The sequence below is a fragment of the Ochotona curzoniae genome, unplaced genomic scaffold, assembly GCF_017591425.1.
Source record: "Ochotona curzoniae isolate NIBS_2020 unplaced genomic scaffold, NIBS_Ocur_1.0 scaffold_4683, whole genome shotgun sequence".
Taxonomy (NCBI): Eukaryota; Metazoa; Chordata; class Mammalia; order Lagomorpha; family Ochotonidae; genus Ochotona; species Ochotona curzoniae.
Window position 1 is genome coordinate 18,472,918 of NW_024467121.1, and position 27,782 is coordinate 18,500,699.

Here is a 27,782-nt window from a genome sequence, read left to right on the forward strand (position 1 = left end):
TGGCACGCAATGCGTTACAGATTTTGACACATTTCTTTAAGGTTACAACAAAGTACAGCGAAATAAAAACGTTGGTTCGATCCTGCGTCAAGTCTTTGGGACTAAACCCTGAGAGCCTTTGCTTCTTCCAAGACACCCGGGATCCCTGCCTGCCCCCAGGGACGCCCAGGACCCCGAGGCCGGCTGCAGGGTGCAGAATGGGCAATCACGGCCCGCCCCGCAGCCCGCCCGGGACACGCCCCCAGCGCGGGCTAGCCCCGCCCCGCCGCAGGCCCGGTGGGAACCATGGCAACGCGGCGGACGTCCGCCAACCGCCGGGCCCGGCTTGGGGGCGGGGCGAGCGCGGGTCACGTGGCGCGGGGCGGAGCCTGCGCGGGAGCAGCGGGCGCCGAGGCGGTGGGCCGCGGGAGTGGGGCGCAGGCATCCTTGAGGTCGCCGTGCTCCGCAGGGCCTCCTCCCTGCCGCCACCATGGGCAGTGAGTACCGCCGGTTGCAGAGGGGACGCGGGCCTCGGGAAGGCTGCGGGCGACGGAATTGTCCGGTGTGCGGCGCGGGATGCGCGGGCCGCCTCGGGCCGCTGCGGAGGGCGCTGGCCGCCGGGAGGCCCCCTGGCCCGGGGCTCCTTCGGTGGCGCGAGGCCTGGCGCGGGCCGGCGGCGGGGACCGGCACGCGGAGGCCCCCGGGTCGCGAGGATGGCGCGAGGAGGCCCTTGGTTTGCGGGGCGGGGAGTCCGGGCACTCAAGGCAGGCTGGACCACTTTTGCTGCTTAAGGTTGTTGCTGCGAGTCAAGCCTGCCTGGACATATTACTTGTGCTGAGTAGCGGTCGCCAACTCGGTTAATTTTTTGAAAAGCGTGTGCTTTAGGAGAGGAAAGGAGTTGAGGGTCGGTACCCGGCCTTTGCCTCAGAATCCTCGTTCCAGGAGTTTGTAGCGTTTTCTTAAAACTATGAGGTCGTGTAAGCCTTAAGGGACAAGGCCTTGCATTAAAGATGTCTTTTGAGGGCCCACCTCTAAATACTCAACAATCTTTCTCCGCGCAGCACCTGCGCGCACACACACGCTCACAGACCTGTTCATAGGTTTCTTGGTGCCTGGTACTGGCACCCGTTGGCCAACTAGTGGACATTGGGAGAAAACTGGACAGGAATTAGAAGAGACCCTTGGTTTTGATTTTACCTTATGATGGATGATTTCCCGTAGTATGACAGACGCGTGGTGGACAGAACATTTCTCCGACAGGAATAACCTAATAGATACCGATCACACTGCCAGGGGACTCGGATGGTTGGCTTGAAGTGGGAAGGAATAAGAGTAAGAGAGGGTACAGGGAGTTTCCTGATGTGATTCAAACCTGTGTTGCATTAAAAGGAAATGATAATTCTGATTTGCTTTCCTAAAGTCCAGAGTGGTGTGTATTGGTTAGACCTCTACTTGTGCCCAATAATGAATTCTTCTATCAAACAGGAGCTGACTAACATCGTCCTGAGAGCTTTTGGTTGCTGTTGTTTTTTAAAAAGACATCGTGGTCGACTTTGGGCTAACCCAGTGGAGTGTAATCACTCCCGTCGGCTGCACCGTTGCTGGATGTTAGTCCTTGGAATCCAGCCGATCCAGCGAGATCCGGGGTCTGGAGAGGAAGCTGACCCTGACTCACGGCCAGCCAATGGGGCTTGTGTTTCTGTACTTGCACAGGTCTTTTTGGCTTGAGAGTGGGGCATTTGGATCCTCTGGTTCTGTGGTAGGATTTACCATAAGCCAGGCCAGAAAGCAGTGTCAGTCTTCAAAAACCCCTGGCTGATCTGACCTCTATCTTGCAAGAGCTATCTGGGGAAATGTTACTTAGCAGTGAAATGTGATGGTCATTCTGTGGGTTGACAGTTGCACATAAGCAAATAGTCATGTATCTATGTGCAAGTGACCTATGGCGTAAGGAACTGAAGCAGAGACGGTCCCGCTTACAAAGTTAACTCTGGGAGCTGATTTCCTCACTTACTTGGGCATCTTTGAGTTGTTCAAGCTGTCAGTTTTTTTTTTTAAATTGTATTTTTTTACAGTCTTCACATAGTTAATTCGGGTAAAAAGGTTCAAGGGCTATAGGAAAGTGGGTAAGACTATTATTTCCATATTGTTTGTTTCCTCCATGTATCTGAGGTAAAGGGGGTTTTAAGAGAGAAGCCCCAAGCTGTCAGTTGTTTAAACCCATTTTCTATGGCGCTTTTCCTCGGAGGTGAGGGTGTCACTATCTCACCTGCCTTTATCTGGAATGCATTATTTTGTGGATTCCGTGGTAGGCTGCATTTCGTCTTACTTTGATGTCTCTGATGCTCTTAGAACAACCTTTCCTGTACATCCAGCAGGACTGGAAGCAGAGATGTGATGGAAGGATCCTTGGATTACTTTGCATCCTCCAACCATTTGAGTTCTTTTGTCCGTTATAACATTTTTCTTGTTAATTTGAAATGGAAAGTATGATGATTATTTTATTTGGGGTAGAGTGGAATGAAATGAGTCTATTGAAAGTAAAAGAATATTTGTAATTGCTTCTGTGAAAAGATACTTCTCTTTTTTAATGGGGACATTTATTCTCTCGCTTTTTAAACAGTCAAATTTTTAGAAGTTATCAAACCCTTCTGTGCAGTTCTACCTGAAATTCAGAAACCTGAAAGGAAAGTAAGTATAGTATTTTAGTAATGTGGAATGTAGCTAAATATCTTAATGACTTACCCAGCTAAACCAGCAAGATTGCTTTGCTTTGTATACCTTTGTTCTGGTTGTAACTGAAAAGTTATTACCCCACACATTGTCCTTTTAAGATGCATAAAGTGAGTCAAACTGAGTCTGGGTAGGTTGTCTTATGTTGTCAACCATGACTGTTCTTTAAGCAGTTCCTTTTTCCATCAAGTGTTTCTTTGGTCTCTGTGTTATAAAAGATACAATATTGCCTTAATATGATCCTTTGTAATTTGTTTAGGCTAGGATATGGGTTGTGGAATCCATCAGATTGAATGACCCCAGCTGCTAGTTGGGTTTTGATGGGTACTGCTGTCATAGGTAAAGGAATTGCGTTGGCACAGTGTATATACCTTGCATTTCTTGATTCATTCATTGCAAAGAGAAATGACAAGATTGCATTGCAGAGATCTTGTGACTGGACCAAATCGATAGTCTATCATTGTATATTTAGAAGCCAACGTATTTAAGTTCCAGAATTAATGCTAGTTCAGAACTAGTTTCCAGACATTCTTCTCATATATGTTCAGTTTCTTGTAAAAGTAGTAAGAACAGGAACATAGAACGAGATAGGTAAAACTGCTATTAAGCTTATATTTGATTTATAAATATGTTTCTTCCTGTTGCTTTGAGGTGGTAAATATATTTGTTCTAGTTTTAACAGATCTCAAGAGTCTCTGGTTTTTTATGGTCTGTGAGTTATTTGTATGATATTATGAGTACTCCTTGATTTTTGGATATTACAGTGTTAAAAGTACAGCAGATGCATGTTGGATTTGTATTTTGATTTATGTCTTTTTCAGTTTCTATTAACACAGTACAGTGTGCATGAGGGCTACTTGTACTGAACTTTTTTATATGCTTTGAAAAATAAAAAAAAAAAACTTATGTTCTAGAGGTTTAGCTATTAGTTTTAGCTGATACTGACTAGGGATAGGAGGACATTTTAAATATTTTAAATAAATAACAGGTACAGGTCATGGTTGGAAGTGGTGGTTGTGCTTTAATGTGGAATTGTGCTTTAACTTTGCTATTTCTTGATTTTAGTTGATCATCTTTGTGTTTTATTGTGCAGATCCAGTTTAGAGAAAAGGTGCTATGGACTGCTATAACTCTGTTCATTTTCTTAGTGTGTTGTCAGGTATGTAACTTTAATATGTACCTATTTTTCTAAGGTCTTGCTTAGTTAAAATTTTGGAAAAATTAGTTAATATGCTGAAATATAATGAGAATGTTATTTATTTTAATATTTGTTTTTATATTTATTTAAAAGGAAGAGTGATAGGGAGGGAAAGGGACAGAGCACTTGCCCCTGCTGGTTGACTTCCCAGAAATCCTAATTCACTCCCCTGATAGCCGTAACAGCCAGGGCTTAGCCAGGCTGAAGCCTGGAGCCAACAACGCTTGCTGAGTCTCCCAAACAGCTGAACTCAAGTGCTTACGTCATCATTTGCTGCTTCCCAGGAATATAGCAGGATGCTGACTCTGAAGTGGAGTATTTGGAATTTAATCATTTGAATATTAATTTATTTTTATTGGAAAGGCAGATTTACAGAGAGGAGAGACAGAGAGAAACGTCTTCTACGCACTGGTTCACTCCCCAGTGGGCACAATATCTGGAGCTGAGTTGATCCAAAGTCAGAAGCCAGGAGCCTCTTCCGAGTTTCCCATGTGGTATAGGGTCCCAAGGCTTTGGACCATCCTCTGTTATTTTTCCAGGCCGCAAGTAGGGTGCTGGATGGGGAGTGAAAAGCAGCTTGGATACCCATATAGGATCCTGGTGTGTACAAAGCAAGGATTTAGCCACTGAGCCATTGCGCTGAGCCTCTGTTATTTTTTTTTTATATGAGTTGTTTTGAAAAGATTTATTAATCTATCTGAAAGGCAGAATTACAGGGAGATGGAAAGAAAGGGAGAGATCTTCTAAGCACTGATTGATGAACCAGTCAGTTGCAGTAGCTGGGGGCTGGGTCAGGCTGAAACCTTAGCAGGGAACTGGGTGGGAAGTGGAGCATCTGGAATTTGAACCAGTGGTCTTGTGGAATGCTGGTTTTGTGGGCAGCAGCTTAAGTGGCTGTAGCACAATGTTGATCCCCCCATATCAATTAAAAATGGTTATGTTGTTCTTTATGTCTCTTTTATTAGCAGGTAAGAACACTTCACACTTTTTATTTCTGTTTTCATAATGGTGTTTTTTTAGGGGGGAGACTACACGATTCTTCGTGATTTAGGGCAGCTTTTTTATAAAGAATTATTATTTTTTAAATATTTATTTGTTTTTATTGCAAAGTCAAATATACAGAGAGGCCACAAACAGGGAGCTGGATGGGAAGTGGAGCAGCCGGGACATGAACTTGTGTCCATATGGCATCCTGACTCATGCAAGATGAGGACTGAAGCCAATAGGCTACTGTGGCAGGCTCTAGGACAGCTTTTTCATATATAAAAATAATTTTTATATGTATACAAATATTTCTCCAATTTGCCTTTTATCAGGTATTAAATATCCCCAAACCAAACTTTTAGAACCTTGGTGATTTCTTGTGTTTAAAAATTAATAAAATTGGGCCCGGCACGGTGGCACAGTGGTTAAGGTCCTCACCTTGCATGCCCGGGATCCCATATGGACGCCGGTTCTAATCCCGGCAGCCCCACTTCCCTTCCAGCTCCCTGCCTGTGTCCTGGGAAAGCAGTGGAGGACGGCTGAGAGCCTTGGGACCCTGCACCCGTGTGGGAGACCTGGAAGAGGCTCCTGGCTTCGGACTGGCATAGCATTGGCCGTTGCGCTCACTTGAGGAGTGAATCATCGGACGGAAGATCTTCCTCTCTGTCTCCTCTCTGTATATCCGCCTTTTCAATAAAAATAAAAATAAATCTTTAAAAAAATTAATAAAATTTAAGGGGCCCAGCACCGGGATCCTGTATGGGCATCAGTTCTAATCCCAGCAGCTCCACTTCCCATCCTGCTCCCTGCTTGTGACCTGGAAAAGCAGTTGAGGACGGCCTAAACCCTTGGGTCCCTGCATTCATGTGGGAGACCTGGAGGAAAGTTCCTGGCTCCTGGCTTTGGATCAGTGCAGCACGGGCCATTGTGGTCACTTGGGGAGTGAATCATCAGATGGAAAATCTTCTTCTCTGTCTCTCCTCCTGTTTGTACATCTGACTTTGCAATAAGAATAAATACATCTTTAAAATAAAATAAAAATTAGTAAAATCAAGGGCTTCGCACGGTGTCTCAGTGCTGCTAGATCTTTGCCTTGCGCACACCAGGATCCCATATGGATGCTGGTTCGTGTTGTGCAGCTGTTTGGGGAGAGAACCAGTGGATGGTTCTTTATCAAATGACAAATGCAAAAAGAGAGAATGAGAGAAAATAAATAAACAAAAAATACAACAACAAGAAAAAAAGACAGATACATTTTGAATCCTCTGATTTACTTTCCAGATGCCCGTGAAAGCTAGGACTGGGCCAGACGGAAGTCAAGTGGGCGACAGGTTTCAACCACCTGAGGCAGGGCTGATCTATAACTTAGACCCTGTGATCTGGATAAGGCATCCCAAGTGACAGCCTAACTTCCGTGCCAGATACCCATGCCCTACACTTATTTTCAAGCAAGATTATTAGTTTGAAAAGCAGAGTGACAAAGAGTGGGCTTCTGTCTGCTGGTTCATTCCTGAAATAGCATCAAGTGCTGAGACTGCGCCAGACTGAGCCTAAGAATCAGAATCTCCAGCAGGGTTTTCTGTGTGAGTGCTAGTGCCCCCAAGACTTGGCTCGTCTTTGCCTACCTTCTCCTGTGCGTTAATAGGAAGTTGGTTCAGAAGCAAGAGAATGGGATTGAACCTGTACTCTGAGATGCCAACTTCCTAAGTAGCAGCTTAACCTACTGTGATACTATACTGCACCAGTGCTCATTTATAAGACATATTTTTGAAATTTTGACAAAGCAGGTGTATCAAAGTAGCTACTATCAAATTGATGTAAACATGTTTGCCTCCTCAGGAAGTTCCTGTAGCTTTTCTCAAAGCTATACTCCCCAAAGCTCCAGTCTAGGGCAAACACTGATCTGATTTTTTGTTACTGTAGTTTGTCTTTTTTGGATTTTCATGTCAGTTGGATCATAGTGCATTAATGCTTTATGTCTGACTTCGTCATAATCTTGTTTGAGATTCATCCATATTGTTGCTGTTAGCAGTTCATTACTGTTTGTTTCTGATTAGTGTTCTGCACTATGAATATATCACAGTTTATTCATCCACTCACTTGTTTGGCTTTGGATTGGTTCTAGATTTTGGATCCAAAGCAAAGTTGCTATAAGCTTTCACCTGTAAGTCTTTCTGTGGAGGTTTTTTTTTTCTCCATCTCTGTTCTGTGATTGCCCAGGATAGGATGGCTGGGTTGAATGGTGAATTCATGTTCCAGTTAATGGGAAATTTCCACCTCTTTACTGATTGCCTGTGGCTGTCCATGTTACATTTCTGTTGTCTTGTAGTGGAGTTCAGTTGTGCTCTTATTGTTGGTCATTTATGTAGTAGCCATTATAAGGGTTATGGTTTTCAGATGCATTTATACAATTTGCATCTGGACAATAATGAACCTTTTTAAAAAAAAGGATTTGTCTTTGTGTGTGTATGTGTGTGTATAGGCAGATTTGCAGAGAGAAACTTCTTCCATCCACTGGTTCACTGGCTAAGTGGCCGCAATGGCCAGAGCTGAGTTGATTCAAAGCCAGGAGCTAGGAGCTTCTTCTGGGTCTCTCATGCACTGCAGGGTCCCAAGACTTTGGAGACATCCTCTACTGCTTTCTTAGGCTACAAGCAGAGAGCTAGATGGAAAGTAGAGCAGTGATTATACAAACTGCATGCAAGACTGGGATTTAGCCACTAGGCTATTATGCTGGGCCCAATATTGACTTTTCTAATCCAGAAGCCAGTGAATGTTTTACTGTAAAGGTCCAGATAGTAAATTGTGGCCGTAGCTCAGGAACCCCAGAGGAAGACAACAAAAGAATGACTGTTCATAACTGTTTCTCCTAGTACATTAATGTATGCATTTTATATTTTTTTCTCTGCATATACGTACTGGTATGTGTTTGCCTTTCCTCATAGTTCGGTAGCTCTGCCCAGTGTGGGCCATTTCTTGATTCTCTTTCCACTGATAAAAAGATTCTGGCTCAACACCCTTTCTTCAGACTGAAGGAGTGGGAGGTGAGGTCAGCTGAGTGCCGACAGCGCTGCTGGGTGTTGCTCTGAGTCCATCCGAGCTGTGCTGAGGGGTGCTTACACCCTGACTGAGGGCCCAGTCTGCTTCCTTGGACTCTTATAAACCTTCCGTTCTGAGGAAGGGGCTTTCCCCTCTTGCCCACTTGGTTCCATCCGTGTTTTCAGCTGCCCTTTCTGCTCCATATCCAGAAGGGAGAACCTGGGAATGCCTGTGTGGCTTTCATTTCTCCAGATTCAGAATGTTGATGGGAATGCTGCGTGCTTGATGTCCCATTGTGATGGTTAGGAGCAGATTAGAACTGGGTCTCTTGGTCCCTCCTACTCTACCGGTTGTTCAAGTTGGTAATCAGTTTTCTTTGGCTGCTCTGTAGGGTTTTTGTTGTTTTTGTTTGTTTGTTTTTGGCTGTAGCCTTTTTCCATTCGTTAACTTTTATTATTTAACATCTTAAAAAAAATTTTTTTTTTTAAATTATGTCCCAGAGAGGAAAATTTCATAATGTCACTACAGCTTCCTATCTAAGCCAGAAAAATGTTGTTTGGTTTACCAGTGCTCCCTGCCTTTGGAAATCGTTGGGGCTGATTTTCTGTTTCTGCATCGGATCACTTTATGGTTCAACTCTAACATGGAATGCTTTATTTCTCTGAAGTATTGTACTGTATTTTGTCAAGTTAATAACTTTAGACAAAAGAAATAAGTTTCTGTTTGAGCATTAGAAGATTCACGAATCAGATCCACCGACCACTAGTTCATGTAGACAACAAGTTAGGATGAGCCAAATGAAGAGGTCGTGGGTTGATTGGCTGTAGTTGAGCTTCCTTGGCATGTTCAAGTCTCATGGGAGATCCTGAAACAACTGTGATGCTGGCTGGCAGTTGCTGGTTAAAGCTTCAGTCAGAATTGATCAGTCACAGGAAATGCCTCCATTCAGGTTCTGTTAGCTTTCTTGAGAGTTCTGCGTCCTGAAATAACCACAGGCTAATGGCTTGCTCCTTGTTATTTCCTAAACAACGCAAGGTTTGGAACTCTTGTTACTGTGACCAGTTCATTAAAAATAGCTCATTTGTGGGACCCAGTACAATGGCCTAGCGGCTAAAGTTTCCGCCTTGAATACGCTGGGATCCCATATGGGTGCCGGTTCTAATCCCAGCAGTTCCACTTTCCATTCAGCTCCCTGCCTGTGGCCTGGGAAAGCAGTCGACGATGCACCCACATGGGAGACTGAGAGGAAGCTTCTGGCTCCTGGTTCCTGGTTTTGTATTGGCTCAGCTCCGGTTGTTGTGGTCACTTGGGGAGTAAATCAGCAGATGGAAGATCTTCCTCTCTGTATATCTGACTTTGCAATGAAAATAAATAAATCTAAAAAAATAAAATAAAATAAAATAAAATAAAATATGTCTGTTGCTTCTCTTCTGTTGTTCACAATCTTTTCGAACTATTGAACTTACTGAGGTAAAATTAGAAGCTGATTGCAGTAATCCTATTGACCACAGAAAAACAGGGCACATAGTTCTTTCGGGGGAGGTTACCAGCTTTTCCTTGTTCCTTTTCCCCATGTGGGTTAGTGCTGTCTCTGTTAGGGGAGATAACTGGACTGACAGATCTGTAATACGGACTGTAGTCCTCATTTAAAAAAAAAATTCTTTATTTTTCATGATACAGTTCTTGGGCTCAGGGATTTTCCCCTCTGCCCTCCCCCACTCCCTGCTCCCCAACTATTTCCCCCTGTATTGTAACCTTAGTTTAGTGCATCCACAAAAGTGTGTCATTCTGCTATGTAAGTGAATCCTGACATTGAGGGTATAGAGGATGGTATAAAGTCCAGCATTCTAGTGTCAAGATAGATTTATCAAGTTCATTGGAATCCATCTTTATTCAGAAGTAAAAATGCATGCTGCAGTGCATGGTATACTAGCCTCATTATACACTTCCTCTATATAAATATGTGTATATACATGCTTACCCATGTATCTGTTGATCTTGTATTTTGGATGCAGATTGTCCTGTCAGAAGGTACATGTGATATTTATCCTTTTGTAATTGGCTTATTTCACTGAGTGTAATGGTATGTTGTTAGGAATATTTTGTTTTAAATAGTAGAATTTTATTTTTAATGGCTGAGTAGTACTCCACAGAGTAGGTGTACCACAGTTTCTTCATTCACTCTTCTTTTGACAGTCATTTGGGTTGTTTTCATGTGTTTGCTGTTGTAGATTGTGCTGTTACAAATATAGGATTGCAGATCACTTTCTTATATGAGGATTTCATTTCCTTTGGATATAGTTCCAGAAGTGGGATAGCTGGATCATATGGCAGATCAGTTTTCAGTTCTTTTAGCACTCTCCATACTAACTTCCATAGTGGTTGTATTAGGCTACACTCCCAGGGCTCATTGGATTTTACACAATAGCTCCTTCACTCCTCATCCCTCTTCTTAAGAGTATCTGTAGCAACAGCATACACATAAGACATCCACCAGTTACCACACCTCACCAGTTTTTAGTTAGTTAGTTTGTTTTTTTAGATTTATTTATTTGGAAAGAGAAGAAGATATAGAGAGAAAGATCTTCTGTCTACTGGTTCACTCTCCAAAGAGCCACTAGGGTCAAAGCTGAACCAATCCAAAGCCAGGAGCAAGGAGCCTCTTCTGGGTCTCTCATAGGGGAACAGGGTACCAAGCCTTTGACCCGTTCTCTACTGCTTTCCCAGGCCACAGGCAGGGAGCTGGAAGGCAAGTGGAGCAGCCAGAACATGAGATGGCGCCCATGTGGCATCTTGGCATGTGCAAGGCAGGGATTCAGCCTCTAGGCTAATGTGCTGGGCCCTACCTCTGCAGTTTTGTTACCCACCTAATAAATTCAAACATCCATAGAAGTTTTAGCTGAGCGCATGAGTTGTTTGCAGTGCTGGTAGCATCTTTTGGAACTTAAATAGGGTCAGCTTCGTGTAGGGAAGATGAGTAAGGTTGATAATTATTTTTCTTTGTGTTTGGTCCCCTTGTAGTTGAAGAGGACATATACCCAAGCATAGGATCTTAAACCTGGGTTTATAATAGGATGTAGTCTGAAGTTAAAGTGGTTTTGTGTCCTGATTCAAAATTGACAAATGTTTGTTGTAGAAATAGAAAATGATAATGAAGAAAAGTCATTATGTAACCACCTAGGGATAATTAGGGTTTGTAAGTTTCAGAAAGATATTCGGTACTGCTTTTATTTCCCATAAAAATTTGCACCATGTTGAACTATTGTTTTATTTATATAGTTTTGTACCAATACTTTTAAAGCAGGGTTTCCTTTTTTTTTTCAAGATTTAATTATTTTTATTTGAAAAGGCATATTTTTACAGAGAAATGGAGAGACAGAGAGTAAATTTTCTATCTGCTGATTCATTCCCCAAACAGGCACACAGCGGTCAGACCTAAGGCAATTTGAAGCCTGGAGTCAGGGGGTTCTTTCTGACCTCCCACATGGCCATCTTCCACTGTTTTCCCAGGCAACAAGCAGGGAACTGGGTGAGAATTAGAACAGCTGGGACACACACCAGCACCTATTTGGCATGCTGGTGTTTGCAGGCGGAGGATTAGCCTATTGAGCCACCATGCCAGTACCATAAATCAGGGGTTCTTAACAACAGTAGTATTGAATTTAAGGTGAATACTTCCTTGTCTTGTCTTGGGGCAGTTCTATGCCTTTTTTTTTTTTTTTTAAATATTTATTGGAAAGGCGGATATACAGAGAGAAGTGACAGAGAGGAAGATCTTCCGTCCGATGATTCACTCCCCAAGTGAGCGCAATGGCCAATGCTATGCTGATCCGAAGCCAGGAGCCTCTTCCGGTCTCCCACGCGGGTGCAGGGTCCCAAGGCTTTGGGCCGTCCTCGACTGCTTTCCCAGGGCTCAGGCAGGGAGCTGGAAGGGAAGTGGGGCTGCCGGGATAGAACCAGCGCCCATATGGGATCCCGGGCGTGCAAGGCGAGGACCTTAACCACTGCACCACCGTGCCAGGCCCAGTTCTGGGCATTTTAAGATGCTCAGTTGTAGCCACATCCCCATTAAATTGTTAGAACCAGAAATGGATCCACGCATTACAAATTGAGAAGTATTTTCTGATGTTACTGCATGTTTTAAAGCTTACATTTTAGTGTCTGTCATTCATTCGCAGATGTTTTCATCTTTAGTCCTTCATCTAGGAGTGTTGCGTTAGTTGTCTTTAGGTTTGCAAAGTTACTTTATAACTAGACATATGTCAATGTATAATCTGCCAATGGGAACTTTTTTATATACTATGATAAAAAACATAACAAGTTGCCAGTTTTACTCTATTTAAGTGTACATGTTAGTAATGTGGGAGTATATTCATGTTGTCTAATAGCTCTCCATATTGGCAAGATTCACTAATGAAATGTACTAAGTGGGTCCTGGCATGGTAGCTTAGAGGTAACCAAATGGTAACCTGGCACATACTGGGATCCCATAAGGGCGCCTGTTCTAGTCCCAGCAGCCCTGCTTCCCATCCAGCTCCCTGCCTGTGGCCTGGGAATGCAGTCGAGGACGGCCCAAAGCCTTGGGACCCTGCAACTATGTGGGAGACCTGGAAGAAGCTCCTGGCTCCTGGCTTCACATTGCCACAGCTCTGGCTATTGTGCTCACTTGGGGAGTGAATCATTGGACGGAAGATCCTCCTGTCTCTCTCCCCTCTCTGTATATCTGCCTTTCCCATAAAAATAAATAAATCTTTAAAAAAAAAAGAAATGTACTAAACGGTGATCGCGTTATTTATAAATAAAAATACACTTCGTTTTTTTGGAACATGAAAAATTGTTCTTTAAAACTTTAATGCAAACATTAACTGAATGTATTATCAGTGAAGAGCAAATTTCATTTACATAATGCATTCTTAAGTATTTTGTGTACTATTTTAGATCCCACTGTTTGGAATCATGTCATCAGATTCTGCAGATCCTTTCTACTGGATGAGAGTTATTCTTGCATCTAACAGAGGTATGTGCTGTTTGTCTTGGTGTGCGGTCTGCTGCTGACAGCAAAGAGATGGCACTTTTTCAGTGTCTGCTGGGAGGGAGGGAAGAAACTTGTTGCCTGAGAGAGGAACCCAGTATGTAAATAATGACAGCAGCAGATATTTATTGGCTGCAGTAACAGAAAATTCTCCCCCTGGGTTTTTACAGTACTGTTTTAGAAATCTTGGAAGGTTTTCAAAAAAGAATTTCTTTAGCCTTTTAAGCTGATTTACAGATTTGCATTTTCATAATACTAAGGGGGATCTTGAAAAATGTTATGGAAATATGTGTTATGAAAAGCTGTGCATGGGCCTCAGGGGGCTTCACCAAGGTGAGCTCTGTGTGCTTTGTGAAGTACCATGTGTAACACTTTTGATTGAATGTATCCGATTATGTTAGTGTTACATTCTTAAATGAGAGCTTTTTAGTAGTTCAGGGATGAAGATTGCTTGTGAACACTGAAGCATTGGCTTTAAGTGGGTGTCATGTAGAACTCAGGTGCTTCCTGATTTGTCTATGTCGTGTACAGTAATAACTATGGGCTTCTTTCCCTTTCCTTTACAGGAACTTTAATGGAACTGGGAATCTCCCCAATTGTAACATCTGGTTTGATCATGCAGTTGTTAGCTGGAGCCAAAATCATTGAAGTTGGTGATACACCTAAGGATAGAGCGCTCTTCAATGGAGCCCAGAAATGTGAGCATTCTGACAATTGCTGAGCCTTTTCCAAATCTGAGAGGGTTTGTGGTGCTGATTCTTTGTGGCTTTCCCAACTTTGACTATAAGCATGTACTACTTTTCTTCCCAATTTTTGTCAGTATTTGGTATGATCATTACCATTGGGCAAGCTATTGTGTATGTCATGACGGGCATGTACGGGGACCCCGCGGAAATGGGTGCTGGCATCTGTCTCTTGATCATCATTCAGGTAAGAAATCCTGCGTTTTCATATGCAGATAACAAAGCAGTTTGATATCTTTTTCTTTTTAACAGTTTGTTTAGGTTGTGAATGTATTAATTTCATTACTTTTGGATTATAATATTTTATTATCAAAGCAATATATATAAGTTACATTGACATAAGAATATAATTTATTGTAGATAGCCCTTTTCCTTTATTAAAATGCAAATTATAAATCTGTTGCATTTGAGTGATTCTATGTTTTTCATATTTTGATGTCTCTAAAATCAGGATGCTTTCTTACAATCAGTAGTGCCCAACATTTGCTGTTATCCAAAGAGTAGTCATGGTAGTTGCCATTGCCTGTGCATGTGTGCCAGCTTGGTCATAGCTGTTCATATCATCCTTACATCAGTTGGTTATATGTGTAATTGATAAACAGGAATTTGAGTTTAAGTGTCTTACAAAAACGCGTTATGAAAAATGAAAAATATTTTGTGTATACAGAAAGGTATAGAAACAGCAAGCTAGATGATAAGCTTGTATACCTAAAATATCTTATTTTGTAAGTGGAAAATAATAGTTCCTTGATGGTTGGCAGTATTCTTTGTTAGTGGTACACAGAACAATGGTGTTTGGGGCCCAACATGATAACCTATTAGTTAAAGTCCTTGCCTTGCATGCTCTGGGATCCCATATGGGTGCCAGTTCATGTCCTGGCTACCCCACTTCTCATCTGGCTCGCTGCTGTGGCCTGGGAAAACAGTCAAGGGTGACCCAAACTCTTGGGACCTTACACATCTGTGTGGGAGACCCAGAAGAAGCTCTAGATTCCTGACTTTGAATCAGCTCAGCACTTGCCATTGCAGCCACTTAGGGAATGAATCAAGAAATGGAAGATCTTCTCTGTCTCCCCTCCTCTCTGTATATCTGAGTTTCCATTAAAATTAATTAATTAATTAATTAATTAATTAATTAATTAATTATTTTTTAAAAAGAATGGTATTTTAAATGCTAATGTCTTAGAATCAGTGAAATAACACATGCCTGCACATATATTCCATGAAGGTTTTAAATGAATGGAGTTTTGAAAGGGCAATGTGATTGCCACTAGTAAATATCTTCAAATATATAAAGTTTGGAAGATACTTCTTAGTTGTACAATCCTTGATCACCATTTAGAGAAGACGGACAAGAATAGGTTGTATCTAGGCTATGTGATAGTTCCTTTTTGTGTTTGAAAAAAGCTTTCGTTAGGCTGTCATTGTGATTATTTTGGAAATGTGCTTTTTTGTCTTCACCATGAAATTAGAATTAGAATTAATTTAGGTTGTAAGTTGTAACTACTCAAAACCCAAGCTCAAATAATAATAATTTGAATAATTTAATGTACCCGTTTGGTTATATATATGCTGAGAAATATGACTGTTCAAGACTGGCATGGTTGTTCATTCTTTTTAGCCCAAAAAACATTTTATAGAGGCCAATTGCAATAGAATGGTTCAGTGAGCATGGTTCAAAACAGTTAAGTTAGATTGTTCAGTTATTTTTATCATTTTTACTTGAAGCAGGCAATTGAAATTTCATCCATTGGTTCACTCCCCAAATGCCTGCAATGGCTGGAAAGGCTGGCAGTCAGGAGCCATCAGGAGCCAGGAACTAAATCCAGGTCTCTCACCTGGGCGGCAGGAGCCATCAGCTTTCTAACAGGGATCTGATGGAAGCCAGAGCAGCAGATAGGACTGAACACAGGAACCCTGAAGTGGGATGGCATGTGTCCTAACCTGAGTTTTAGCCTTCAGGTTAAAATCTGTTGCAGAGGAAAAAAATATATATATTGCAGGATGCCTTTTCTGATGCAGTAAAAATATTTTATTTTTTAACCAGTGTAGGAAATTTTGATGAATTGCCATTTTCTTGAAAAGTAATATTACCTTTATTTCATTTGTAAACCACTTGGCTTGCAAATTTCATAACCAGTGAGTGTTAGCTAGAAGAGATGTAGTGGATGGGAAGAGAAGGCACTTCGGATATTGATTTGTTTCCTTGCATGCTTAGGATCTCTTTCCTTACTTTTTGTTGAGGATACTGATAGGCCAGCTTTTCCTTATGTGTTCTCTGTAGCATTTGTTGTATGTACCCCATAGTTTAGAATAACCCTGATTTCTTTGTTTAAGATTTACTTTATTTTGAAAGAGAAGGACACACACACACACACACACACACACACACACAGATAGAAAGAGAGAGAGAGAAATATTTTCCATTTGTTGGGTCGCTTTCCAGGTGGCTGCAGTAGCTGGAGTTGAGCCAGGCCAAAGCCAGGAGCCAGGAACTTCTAGGTCTCCCAGGTGGGTGGCAGGGGCTCAAGCACTTCTGCCATTTGCTGCTGCTTTCCCTAGGCCATTAGCAGAGCAATGGATCTGAGGTGGAGCAGCCGGGTCAGAACAGGTGCCCGTATTGGATGCTGGCATCGTCATAGGTGCAGTTCAACCCAGTATTAGAATAATCCTGATTTTTAAGATATTCAGAACTGGCTTTAGCTGTTAGAACATTGTACGTCAGTGAAATTCCTTTAGCAACTTTTCTAAGGATGTGTTTAGATTCCTTAAGAAGTCTCAAATGAGTAATACAGGGTTAAATAGTCAACTTCTTATAGAGTCAGTTATGGAGTTAAATTGATATCTCACTTTGATGTTTATTTTCTGCGTTCAGGAATCCAAGAGTAACTATATTTTATGAGGACAAAGTAAAGTGGATGTATCTTAATTTGTATAAATGATGGCATGCAGATATTTGTTATTGTTAATTCTACTGCTAATGTATTAAGAAATGTGTCTTATTTATCAGAGGTGGGCAGAGATTCATTTGTGTTTTTAAGGCAGTGTTAACATTGAAACTATGTGGATAGTCTAAGGGTTGTGATTGAATCAGTGTATTTTCACTTAGAAACTAGCTTTTGATACTTGCTGTTATTAAACATATTTCTTACCTTTTTCTTGTTTTATTCATATATTTTTTTTCTTTGAAAAAGTTAGAGAGGGAAAGACAAAGCTGCTTCATCTGCTGGTTTTCTACCCAGATGGCTGCAGCAGCCCGTGCTAGGCCAGGCCCGGAGGCAGGAGCCAGGAGTCAGGAGCTTCTTCCAGCATTCCCACGTGGTGACAGGGGCCTAAGCAGCTGGGCCACCTACCACTGCTTTCAAAACAGGGCACCAGTAGGAAACTAGATCAGAAGTGCAGCAATAGGGACATGAACCAGTGTCCATATGAGATGCTGGTGCTGCAGGCGGGGTGGCTTTACCCTGCTATGCCACAGTTCCAGCCTCCAGTCAGTGTTTTTTTGACTAATGAAATTTAAATACTGGGTCTTAATTAAAATTTTAAAAAGGTGACTAAAGCAGCAGTGTCCATGGCTCACAGTTGAGGTGAGTATGTTTGGCAGGCTCAGTTGTGTGCACCTGTGTGCAGTTGATACCACTGCTGAGGCATAGATGTGTTGTGCATTCCGCTTGAACACACAGAGAGTGTTCTGTTTGCTCACTGCCGTGGCCACGGAGCTGCTGCTGTGGCCTCCTGGTTGCTCATCCTTTTTCACAGGCATACATGGATTTACTGTCTTCTCTATTATTCCCTCAATTGCAAAAACCATTTCTCCTGTAGATTTCTCTATAATACTTTCCCACCATTAGAAAAGCACAAGTGTTTACCCAGGGTATTTATGAGTTACTCTGTTGTCTGATTGACACAGACCTGACTTGATCTGGAGAATGACAGTTGTTTCAGAGCTGCTTTGCACCTTTGGACAAGTCCGTTATTAGAAGCCCTTGATAATGCTAATGTGGCTAATGTGATAATGGTATTGTGACTGACAGTTTGTGGAGTTACTGTTCCCTGTGTGTGATTGGTTTCTGTGTTTGTGATTGAGAATGTTTGTTTCCTCAGAATGTAATCATGATGAAAATAAAATCTGGTAGTGGGTTGTAACTGTCAAAATGTCCAACTTGGTTTTCAGTGAAGAGTTAGCAGGGTCTCTAAGTTTTGAGACTTGTCCCTTTTTTCAGTTCATTCAAAGTCAAACTGACTGTAAGTAGACAAGTCAGGCTGCGTGCAGCCACTGAAATGCACTTAAGGAACAATCAGCATTGTGCAAGGTAAGCATGCTGTAAATGGTGTCATGTAGCCCTGTCGTCTCTGACAGGTGCTGCATGGAAAGGGCCTGAATTTGGAGGGGGGAGGGGTGACCTTGCTCTACTGGAGGATGTCTGTTCTTCAGGGACAGAGACTGGGGGCTTGATGAGATTGCTCAAGCACAGGCATGGAATCAGATGACTGGGTCGATGACTTCCAAGACTATGGAGTGTTTAATGGATGTGTGCTTTTCAGAAATGTCTTTTTCATAAAGGAAATTAAGAATTTTCAGTGCCAAAATTAGTCCGCTTTCATTGCTTTAAAACATTATAAGCTTAAGAACCTGATGAATTCTTAACTTTGAATTTGTATTCATTTGTCATTCTAAGTATCAAATGCATTTTTCCATTGTTACAATCAGTGTACATGTAAGTTTTAGCTCTTATTGTTGATGTATTCTAACTATCATATATAACTGATACTATATATAGTAACTTTAAAAAGTATCAGCATGGTCTTTATATTTACCATTAATATCACTATACAACTACATCTCATTACTACAGCATAATTAACTTGGTCTTTTACTTACTTGGAGGAATTTGGGAATGTTTTCGGATCTTGCTGCCTTAAGTTCTGCAACTCTGATTATCATTCAGTGTGCTTTATGAATAGGCAATGTTTAAACTGTAGGGGAAACTGTCCAGAAGATATGAACATGTGTTAGTGGTTGAAATGTCTGCTTTATAATTGAATTGTTTTCAGGCCTTTAATTTTCAGAATTGGCTTCTGATTAAACTACAGCAGATAGTCAAGGTAGAGAGAGAGTGCAACAGTGTGGCCTCCCTATTAAAAACGCTGGGCCTTTGGAAAGAGCCAGCGTGTTCATCCCCCCCTTTGCTGAGTTTGTTCTTGCTTCAGCTCACTTGCATTTCTCTCCCCACAGTTGTTTGTTGCTGGTTTGATTGTGCTGCTGTTAGATGAGCTGCTACAGAAGGGTTACGGCTTGGGGTCTGGGATTTCCCTCTTTATTGCCACCAACATCTGTGAGACCATTGTCTGGAAGGCCTTTAGTCCCACTACCATTAACACTGGCAGAGGTACATTGCACAGCAACTGCAACTGCACGAGTTTTGCTGGATGTGTGCTGAGAGCGAGTCCATAGTGTAGTACGACCTGCCTGTAGCCGGTCGGTCCGGTTTGCTAGCCCTGGGGACAAAGAATGTTAATTGTTCAAAACTTAAGAAAACAGATTCATACCACTTCAAAAAACAGCATTTCTAAATTTTAGCCTCTGCTCATCTAAAATTACAGTGGTTGCAAACAGATTTTTAAGACCTTCTGTTTGTTCATCTTGCTTAAGCGCTTGCTGGACAAGTCATATGTTTGATTGGTATCAGCCTTCTTAAGAAGATGTGAAGTTGGTGAATTCAGATTTTCCAAATGAAAAACTTGATGTTTATTGTATCCTCAGGGAGCATGATTACTTTGGCTGCTCTTCTGATTGGCTTTGCCATGGCACCTAAGTTTTGAAAGATTTCATTCAGCTTTCCCCCTTACACTGCTCTCAGCCGCCATGCCCCAGTAGTCTCATTGCTCGCCATCCACACTGTGATCCCCGTATTAAGGAAATAGTAATGAGAGTTTCTTAATGTTCTTGGTACAAGAAGCTTGCTGGCAAGCTTGGTAGAGTACTGTTGTCTTTGGATTCTCACCTTTTCTCTTCTGCTTTGCTGCTGCTATTTTGTTTTTTTTTTTCTAAGAATATTCTTCCTTTCTCCAAAGTAAATGAGAGGCAAATCTTCGAGTTCCTTGCTTTGGTAAATGTTATTTTGGGTGTTTTCATCAAGAGTAGTCTCTTGAGAAAACCTCAGATTTATGTTAAAATAGATTTGCCTCAATAATAAGTATTTTAGGCCCTGTGTATGTGGCTGTGTCATATGGCAAACCCTGGTGAACTGTTTGGATGTGTAGTTTCTCTTGTATGTAGAGTCTCAGGTGATGTGCTTTGATTGCGAATGACTGCCTGGCAAGCTCATGGTTCACCTTGGTCTTGGTTTCTTAGGCACCGAGTTTGAGGGAGCAGTCATTGCACTGTTTCACCTGCTGGCCACCAGGACAGACAAAGTCCGAGCTCTGAGGGAGGCGTTTTATCGTCAGAATTTACCCAATCTCATGAACCTCATTGCTACAGTTTTCGTGTTTGCTGTTGTCATCTATTTTCAGGTAAATACCATCTTTTGGATGAAGTAAGTTGCATATGAATGTTTATTTTGCTCTTAACATTGAGAATGCCATTGGAGATGCCAGTGCCTTAACGAGTCAGTGTTTCAAGAGCTACTCAAGGGGCCTGGTGTGGTGGCCTAGCGGCTAAAGTCCCCGTCTTGAATGCACCAGGATCCCATATGGACACTGGTTCTATTCCCGGCAGCCCCACTTCCCTTCCAGCTCCCTGTTTATGGCCTGGAAAAGCAGTCGAGGACGGCCCAAAGCTTTAGGACCCTGCACCCATGTGAGAGACCTGGAGGAAGTTCCTGGCTCCTGGCTTCGGATCAGTGCAGCTCTGGGCATTGCAGCCACTTGGGGAGTGAATCATCGGACAGAAGATCTTTCTCTCTGTCTCTCCTCCTCTCTGTATATCTGACTTTGCAATAAAAATAAATAAATCTTAAGAAAAACAGAAGGAGTTACTCAAACGATTCCATTTGTTAGTTGCTTGTCTTAGGGTGACAAATAATGGCGGTTATGTCATAGAAAATGGGTTTAAAGCAGACTTTTATAACTTTTATTATTTGTTTAAAATACAGACAGAAATCTTCCATCCGTTGGTTTGACTAAACCAAATGCTGTGTGGCTGGGGTTGAGGCAGCACGAGGCCAGCAGGCAGATGTGGGTGGCAGGGACTCAAGTACCTTCCAGGGTGCACAGTTGCAGGAAGTTGGAACTGGAAGTGGAGCCAGGATTTGCAGCTTTTGTAATATGGGATATAGGTATCCTAACTGCTCCGCAAAATGACAATCATAAAAATGATTTTTAAAGTCTACCCAAGGCAGGAGAGTTTTTGGGGGTTAGTATTGACTTTTTATGCTCCATGCAGTTAATTATTTTCTCTCTTTTGTCTGTATTTATATGTGCGGTTCATTCTCTAATTTGCTCCTAATTTTGTTTTGTAGGGATTTCGTGTTGACTTGCCCATTAAGTCAGCCCGGTATCGAGGACAATATAGTAGCTATCCCATCAAACTCTTCTACACCTCAAACATTCCCATTATCCTTCAGTCGGCCTTAGTTTCAAACTTGTATGTGATTTCCCAGATGCTGTCTGTTCGATTTAGTGGCAACTTCTTAGTAAATTTACTAGGACAGTGGGCTGTAAGTATAATTTCTATTTCATGGATTTATTTTTCTCCTGAGACACAGAAATAGTTAATATAATATTTTCCATCTTACTTATTGATAGCAGAATTTTTTTTATTTACCTAGAAGAATCTGTAAGTCTTTTAAAGCAATCAGTGGTCAGGTATTTTATTACTTTCTAGGAAGCATTTTCTTACCTCATTTCAATGACCTTTTATACTAAACTCTTCATTGCTTTCATGAAAGTGACTTTCTGTTTTGTAGTCTTATTTCACTAGTGTCTGAAATAATATTCCTTCTCCTTTAAAGCTGCTTGTTAATATATGGTATACTTTCATCTTTTCCCTCCATTTTCCTTGGCCTGAGTAGCAGTAAACTGGCCTATGATTTCCTGGGCTGGTGATAAGCATGTATTTAACAATTCTGAATTAGACATCAAATGCACTGTGTCTGACTTCCTTCCACATTAAGTTGCAGCTTAATCTGGTGTACCACAATGCTGACCTTGCATAAGATGGTCTTAAATGAGAGAATTATCTGAAAATTAAATTTGTTTATACTCAGAGCTTTCATCTTGGGATTAGTAATTTGAGGAGCATGGTGAAAAATTCATTTGAAAACCGTAAAGAACCAGATATTTAAACATTGTGACCCAATTTTTTTTTAATTTCCTCTACTTTTTTTTAATTTCATATGACCAAAGATATGCTATTCTATTTCTTTTGCTTGAATGTTTATGTGGATAAAAATCCATTGTTCTAGATATATGCTAAAACACTTTTCCTTATAATAATATGCAAAACATGTAAGTTTGGGCAGCAAATTGTTAGGTTGCTTGTCAGTATTTACATTGTATTTTTAACACTTCCAAATGGCAGAATTGTATATAAGGATCTTTAAAACGTTGAGTGTCAGTTCAGAAAATCCAGATTCTGCATGGAATAAGTTTCATGGTAAATGTTGTAACAGTCCTGTCTATATTATGAGAGGAAGATTTTGTAGCTTTAAAAATTGCTTTTCTGTTAACATATTTATAATGTCATAATTTTGATGGAGTGAAATAATTAGATGGAAAGCAAGCTCTTTGAATTAAAAGCATTGGCTATAGTAGCTTTGGTCTTAAGACACTGTCAGTGTGAGAAGTCTGAAGTCATAAAAGTTGCGGGGCTTGATCTTTTGTCCTCTTCGCTGTTGCTTCACAGGACGTCAGTGGAGGAGGCCCTGCCCGCTCTTACCCCGTCGGAGGCCTCTGTTACTATCTTTCTCCGCCAGAGTCCATGGGTGCCATATTTGAGGATCCTGTCCACGTCGTCGTTTACATTATCTTCATGTTGGGATCCTGTGCATTCTTTTCTAAGACTTGGATAGAGGTGTCTGGTTCCTCTGCCAAAGATGTAAGTGCTTGGTTGATTTGAAAATAATGACTTTTATTTTGAAAAAAATGCCTTATTTTTTATTGTCAAATCAATACACTCTTTTGTAATGTAAACCTTTATTTGTACATTCTTCATAAGCCTGTGTCATCCCTAAGGGGCCAAAAATTAGTTCCTGGAAAGTAAGTCATTCTCAGATATCACTGCTGTGTGCCACCCTCCACAACTCAGCGTACCCAGCAGTTCCTCTGCCTTAGTTTTGCTTTTTTTTCAGAGAGGGGATAGTGCAAGCAGTACTGAGATACACTGGGTCCTGTCTGCTTAACAACCAGCCACACAGCATTTAAACCTCAGGTTTAATGGGGTCGTTCGGACACTGCCTGCCCCCTTCAAGGTTCTCAGATTACTTCCTGTATAGAAGAACACCTCACGTGGAACCCAGTAGATAGTAAGCACTGAGATATTAAGAATTTGTTAGTCAAAAAATTTGTTGTTAATTTTCTTTTGACAGGTAGCTAAGCAGCTTAAAGAACAGCAGATGGTAATGCGGGGTCACAGAGATACCTCCATGGTTCATGAGCTTAATAGGTAAGTGATCAGGTTTTGCCTTTGTGAGAGTGGGTGTGCATTTCAGTGTCCTGTATCACTGAGTATTACTGCTTTGTCTGATTTATATTGAATGAAGTTTTCTTCTGCATTCAAAAGAACTGCTTTTACTCAGCTTAATTGCTCTGTGTATCAAAACTGACATCTAAATTACTAACTGCAGTTGTGTTTCCTTCACTGTTCAACCCAGTGTTAGAACATAGGTAAGCAATTTTGTGCACATAAAGTCACTGTGGAGGGTCTGGCGCATTAGCCTATTGGCTGAAGTCCTTGCCTTGCATGTGCCATGATACCATATGGACATTGGTTTGTATCCCAGCTGATCTACTTCCCATCTAGCTCCCTGCTTGTAGCTTGGGAAGGCAGTAGAGGACAACCCGAGTCCTTTGGACTCTGCAGCTGCATGGGAGACCCGGAAGAAGCTCCCGGCTACTGGTTTCAGATCAGCTCATCTCCGGCCTTTGCGGCCACTTGGAAAGTGAACCAGCGGATGGAGAATCTTTATCTGTGTCTCTCCTTCTCTCTGTAAATCTGCCTTTCCAATAAACATTTTTAAAAATCCTAAATAAATAAATAAAGTAAGTAACTGTGGAGCTTTGAAGAAGGACTGATCACCCACCAACAGGAATTGTGACTCGGCTTGGGATGGGTTCCAAGTGTTGGGTTTTTGGTCTTTGGTAACAGCTTTGAGATTTAATTCACATTCATGTGAAGTGGGTAGATATTTCACTGTTTTTAAAAATATAATCCTGATCCATGCAGTCATTAAGACCTGGTTTAAAGACATTTTCATCACTGAGAAAGAGACCCTAGTCCTCCATTCCTACCCACCCTCAAAGTCAGCGGCCCCTCCCTGACCCTTCACGGCTCCCCACTGCCGGCTTCACTTGTTCTGGACATTTCATAGATTTACATGTCATCTTTTGTTGAGTGGCTCGTCTGACCTTTTTGTTTTTATAGCTCATCCATTTTAGGTAGGTGTTAGTACTTTTGGGTTGCCGCATTGTAATTTTTAAATCATTAATTGATGGGAATTTTTGTTTCTACTTCTTGGCATGTTATGAATAATGCCATTCTGAGCGTGTCTGCAAACATCTCATGTGGGTGTGTTTTCATGTCTCAGTGCATTTCTTGTTTTTGTTTTTTTAAAGATTTATTTTATTTTTATTGGAAAGGCAGATATACAGAGAGGAGAGACAGAGAGAAAGATCTTCTGTCCGATGATTCACTCCCCAAGTGAACACAATGGCCGATGCTATGCCGATCTGAAGCTGGGAACCAGGAACTTCTTCTGGGTCTCCCACATGGGTGCAGGGTCCCAAAGCCTTGGACCATCCTCGACTGCTTTCCTGGGCCACAAGCAGGGAGCTGGATGGGAAGCGGGGCCGCCGAGATTAGAACCAGCGCCCATATGGGATCCCGGGGCATGCAAGGCGAGGACCTTAACCACTTGCGCCATCGCGCTGGGCCCCAGAGTGCATTTCTCACGTCATGGAGCGAGGCCGTGGTTAGCACTTGGAGGAGCTGCCGAGCTGCTTGCCAGGCTGCCTGCACGCTCTGCCTTCCCAGCACTGCTTCTCTGGCTTAAGGCGTGGGATGTGGTATCTGTGAGGTTTTGATTTGCTTTGCCGTGGACTACTGATGTTCAGGATTTATTGGTCATTTTTGTCTCTTATTTTTTTTTAATTTGAAAGGTAAGAGACAGATATTTGTCCACTCTTTGACTCCCCAGTATGCACAACAGCCAGGGTTACTGCAGGCTGAGGCCAGGAGTAGAGTCTCCCTCGTGGGAGGAAGGGGCCCAAGGGCTTAACACATCATCTGCAGTGTCTGAGTGCCCGTGAGCAGGAAGCTGGACTGAAGTGGCAGCCTGATAAGCGTGTCAGCGTCCTTTAACCTCTGTGTCAGGAACTGCTCCCACCTTTCCCCTGGTCTCTGTCCTTTGATACACAGCTTTTAATTTTGCTGCAGCCTAAATTTTTCTTTTATTGCTTTTGCTGCCTTTGGTGTGCAGTTTATGGAAGGATTGCCAAACCCAAGGTTACAAATATTCTTGTTTTCTTCTGTGATCTATGTAGTGATCTCTATTAAAAAAAAATAAAACTCTATTACAAAGGTAAGATGAAATACTCGGTTCATTTTTGTATTTGATGGGAGATAATGTCCACATAATACTCTTTGCATGTGGGAATCCAGCTGGGGTCTGGCATCTTTTGTTGAGATGACACTTGGCATTTTTATTTGAGCTTTGTATTTATTCAGAACCTTCATTGTGGAGGATAGTACAGTGAGTCTCCAACGTCAGTAGTTAACTGCTACTCTGCCATTGCTTGATCTATCATCTCCTCATTGTTTAAATATATTTTTATAGGAAAGGCAAATTTACAGAGGAAGAGAAACAGAGAAAGATCTTCACTCCCCTAATCACTGCAGTGGCCCGAACTGATCTGATCTGAAGCTAGGAGCCCTTTCTGGGTCTCCCATGCGGGTGCAGGGTCTCAGGGCTTTGGACCATTCTCTATTGCTTTCCCAAGCCACAAGCAGGGAGCTGGAAGGGAAGTAGGGCAGCCGGGACATGAACTGGTGCCCCTATGGGGTCCCAGAGTGTACAAGGCAAGGGTTTAGCCACTGAGTCATCACCTCAGGCCCTCTCAATTTGTTTTAAACAAAACTTTACATGTAAGCTTTTCAGGTAATTTCCGATATGCAGCCGGGGTTGACTTACTGTTGAAGAGAATCATTAAAACCTTGTTAGCATGTTTATTGACACTTAGAAAGCACCTTGAAATTTACTCTTTGTTTCACAAGAGGGAATTGTACATTATCCATTTAAAAAATATGAAACATTTTAATACTTGCATCTAAGTCTGGGATTCTGTACTTTTGCCCCAATAATCATGTGTTGCCCTTTTTGGCCATTTACTGGTTTCTGAAACTCTGAGACAAAACAAATGCTTTAACCTGTTATATGCCATATCCTACTTACAGGATGCATACAGCTGGCTGGCATCTTGTACTGGAGTGACAGTCCCAGCTGCTTATCTTCTGAACCAAGTATCTACCAACTCACCTGGAAGGCCGCAGAGGATGGCCTGAGTACCCATGTGGGAGACCAAGATGAAGTTCTTGGTTCCTGGCTTGGCCTGCCCTGACCCACATCTGACTGCAATAGTCACTTAGGGAGAAAACTAGTAGTTAAACATTTGTAGATTTGAAAACTTGGGTCCTCTGTTAGTGACAGAACTCTGATTAGCATGTCAGCTCTAATGCAGAGCCCATTACACTACAGATGGTCCTGTCACATGTTTGCACTGCAGAGAGCCCTCCCTGCTTCCACTGCCTGACCACGATATTTGTCTTCCAGGTACATCCCCACGGCTGCTGCGTTTGGAGGCTTGTGCATTGGCGCCCTCTCTGTGCTGGCAGACTTCCTGGGAGCCATTGGATCTGGCACTGGGATTCTGCTTGCAGTCACCATTATTTATCAGTACTTTGAAATATTTGTTAAGGAACAGGCTGAGGTTGGTGGGATGGGTGCTTTGTTTTTTTAAATGTTCAAATATTTCTTCTTGTGTGTGTGAAAGGGAAAACATTTTGACATGTTGTTTTTGTCAAAGAATGCCAGTTCTCCTTCTCTCCCTTCACAGTTTCTTGTTTTCAAGTGCTAATTGTCCCATTTCCAGAATGGGCGCCGAGCTAAGCCTGTGTGCAGCGTTAGTACCAGCTGCCTTAAAACCGAAGTTTACATTCTCCATTAAGAACTGTCCATCTGGTGTTGCCTGTCCTGCTGGAAATCAGTGCATCCACCTTGCTGTATGAAATTATGACGGTGAGACGGTGACATGCATTCGTTTTGCACACAATGTTCAGAATACTACACCCCCAACACTTGTTTAAAAATAAATGTAGTTCAAATTGCCACTTTCCAGTATTTTTGAACTTATTTAATGAGTTCTGGAACATTTATATCTAATCTATATTTTAGATAATTACTTTTTTATACTTTTTTAACTCATAGTGTCCATGATCCTGGCCCTCCCTGCCCCGACCCTCCCTCTTCTTATTTGTCCCCTTCCAGAGCAGCCACTTAGCCCAGACGGGCTGAACTCCGGCATCAGTTACCTGTGTCCGTAGAGCCAGCTGTTTCCGATCACTCCTGCTCGTCATTCCTCCTTTCTTCCAGGTGACAGCATACTCAGTGCTGTTTGACTGTATTGGCTATGCCTCCTAATTCCAACCAGTCACTTGAGAATACTCCTTCAGATACTATGCCCCTCTTCTTTCTTTCTCTTTTTAATCCCTAAAGCAAAGATTTAATTCTCAAGCAATGTCTGTAGTTCAGTGGGGGTGAACAATGAGTAATTCATGCTAGGAATTTATGTATGTTGTTGTACTTGCAGCAGCAACAAGAGTGTAAACAGTAGACAATAAACTTTTATTTAATAAAAC

At 42.0% G+C, this 27,782-nt stretch overlaps 1 protein-coding gene across 3 annotated transcripts; it reads left to right on the forward strand.

Annotated features, from left to right (window-relative positions):
- The first annotated feature begins 392 nt into the window (after positions 1-392).
- Positions 393-27,782, forward strand: SEC61A2 (SEC61 translocon subunit alpha 2). Of its 3 annotated transcripts, XM_040968198.1 has the most exons (12): positions 393-476; positions 2,603-2,670; positions 3,806-3,871; positions 12,872-12,950; positions 13,532-13,663; positions 13,786-13,895; positions 18,945-19,098; positions 20,064-20,224; positions 21,172-21,369; positions 22,557-22,748; positions 23,239-23,315; positions 26,698-27,782. In XM_040968198.1, exons 1-12 carry the CDS (start codon positions 470-472, stop codon positions 26,882-26,884), a joined length of 1,431 nt encoding a protein of 476 aa, XP_040824132.1. In that variant the 5' UTR covers positions 393-469; the 3' UTR covers positions 26,885-27,782. The 3 variants fall into 3 exon arrangements, with proteins under 3 accessions (XP_040824132.1, XP_040824134.1, XP_040824133.1); XM_040968200.1 differs by lacking the exon at positions 21,172-21,369; XM_040968199.1 differs by lacking the exon at positions 3,806-3,871.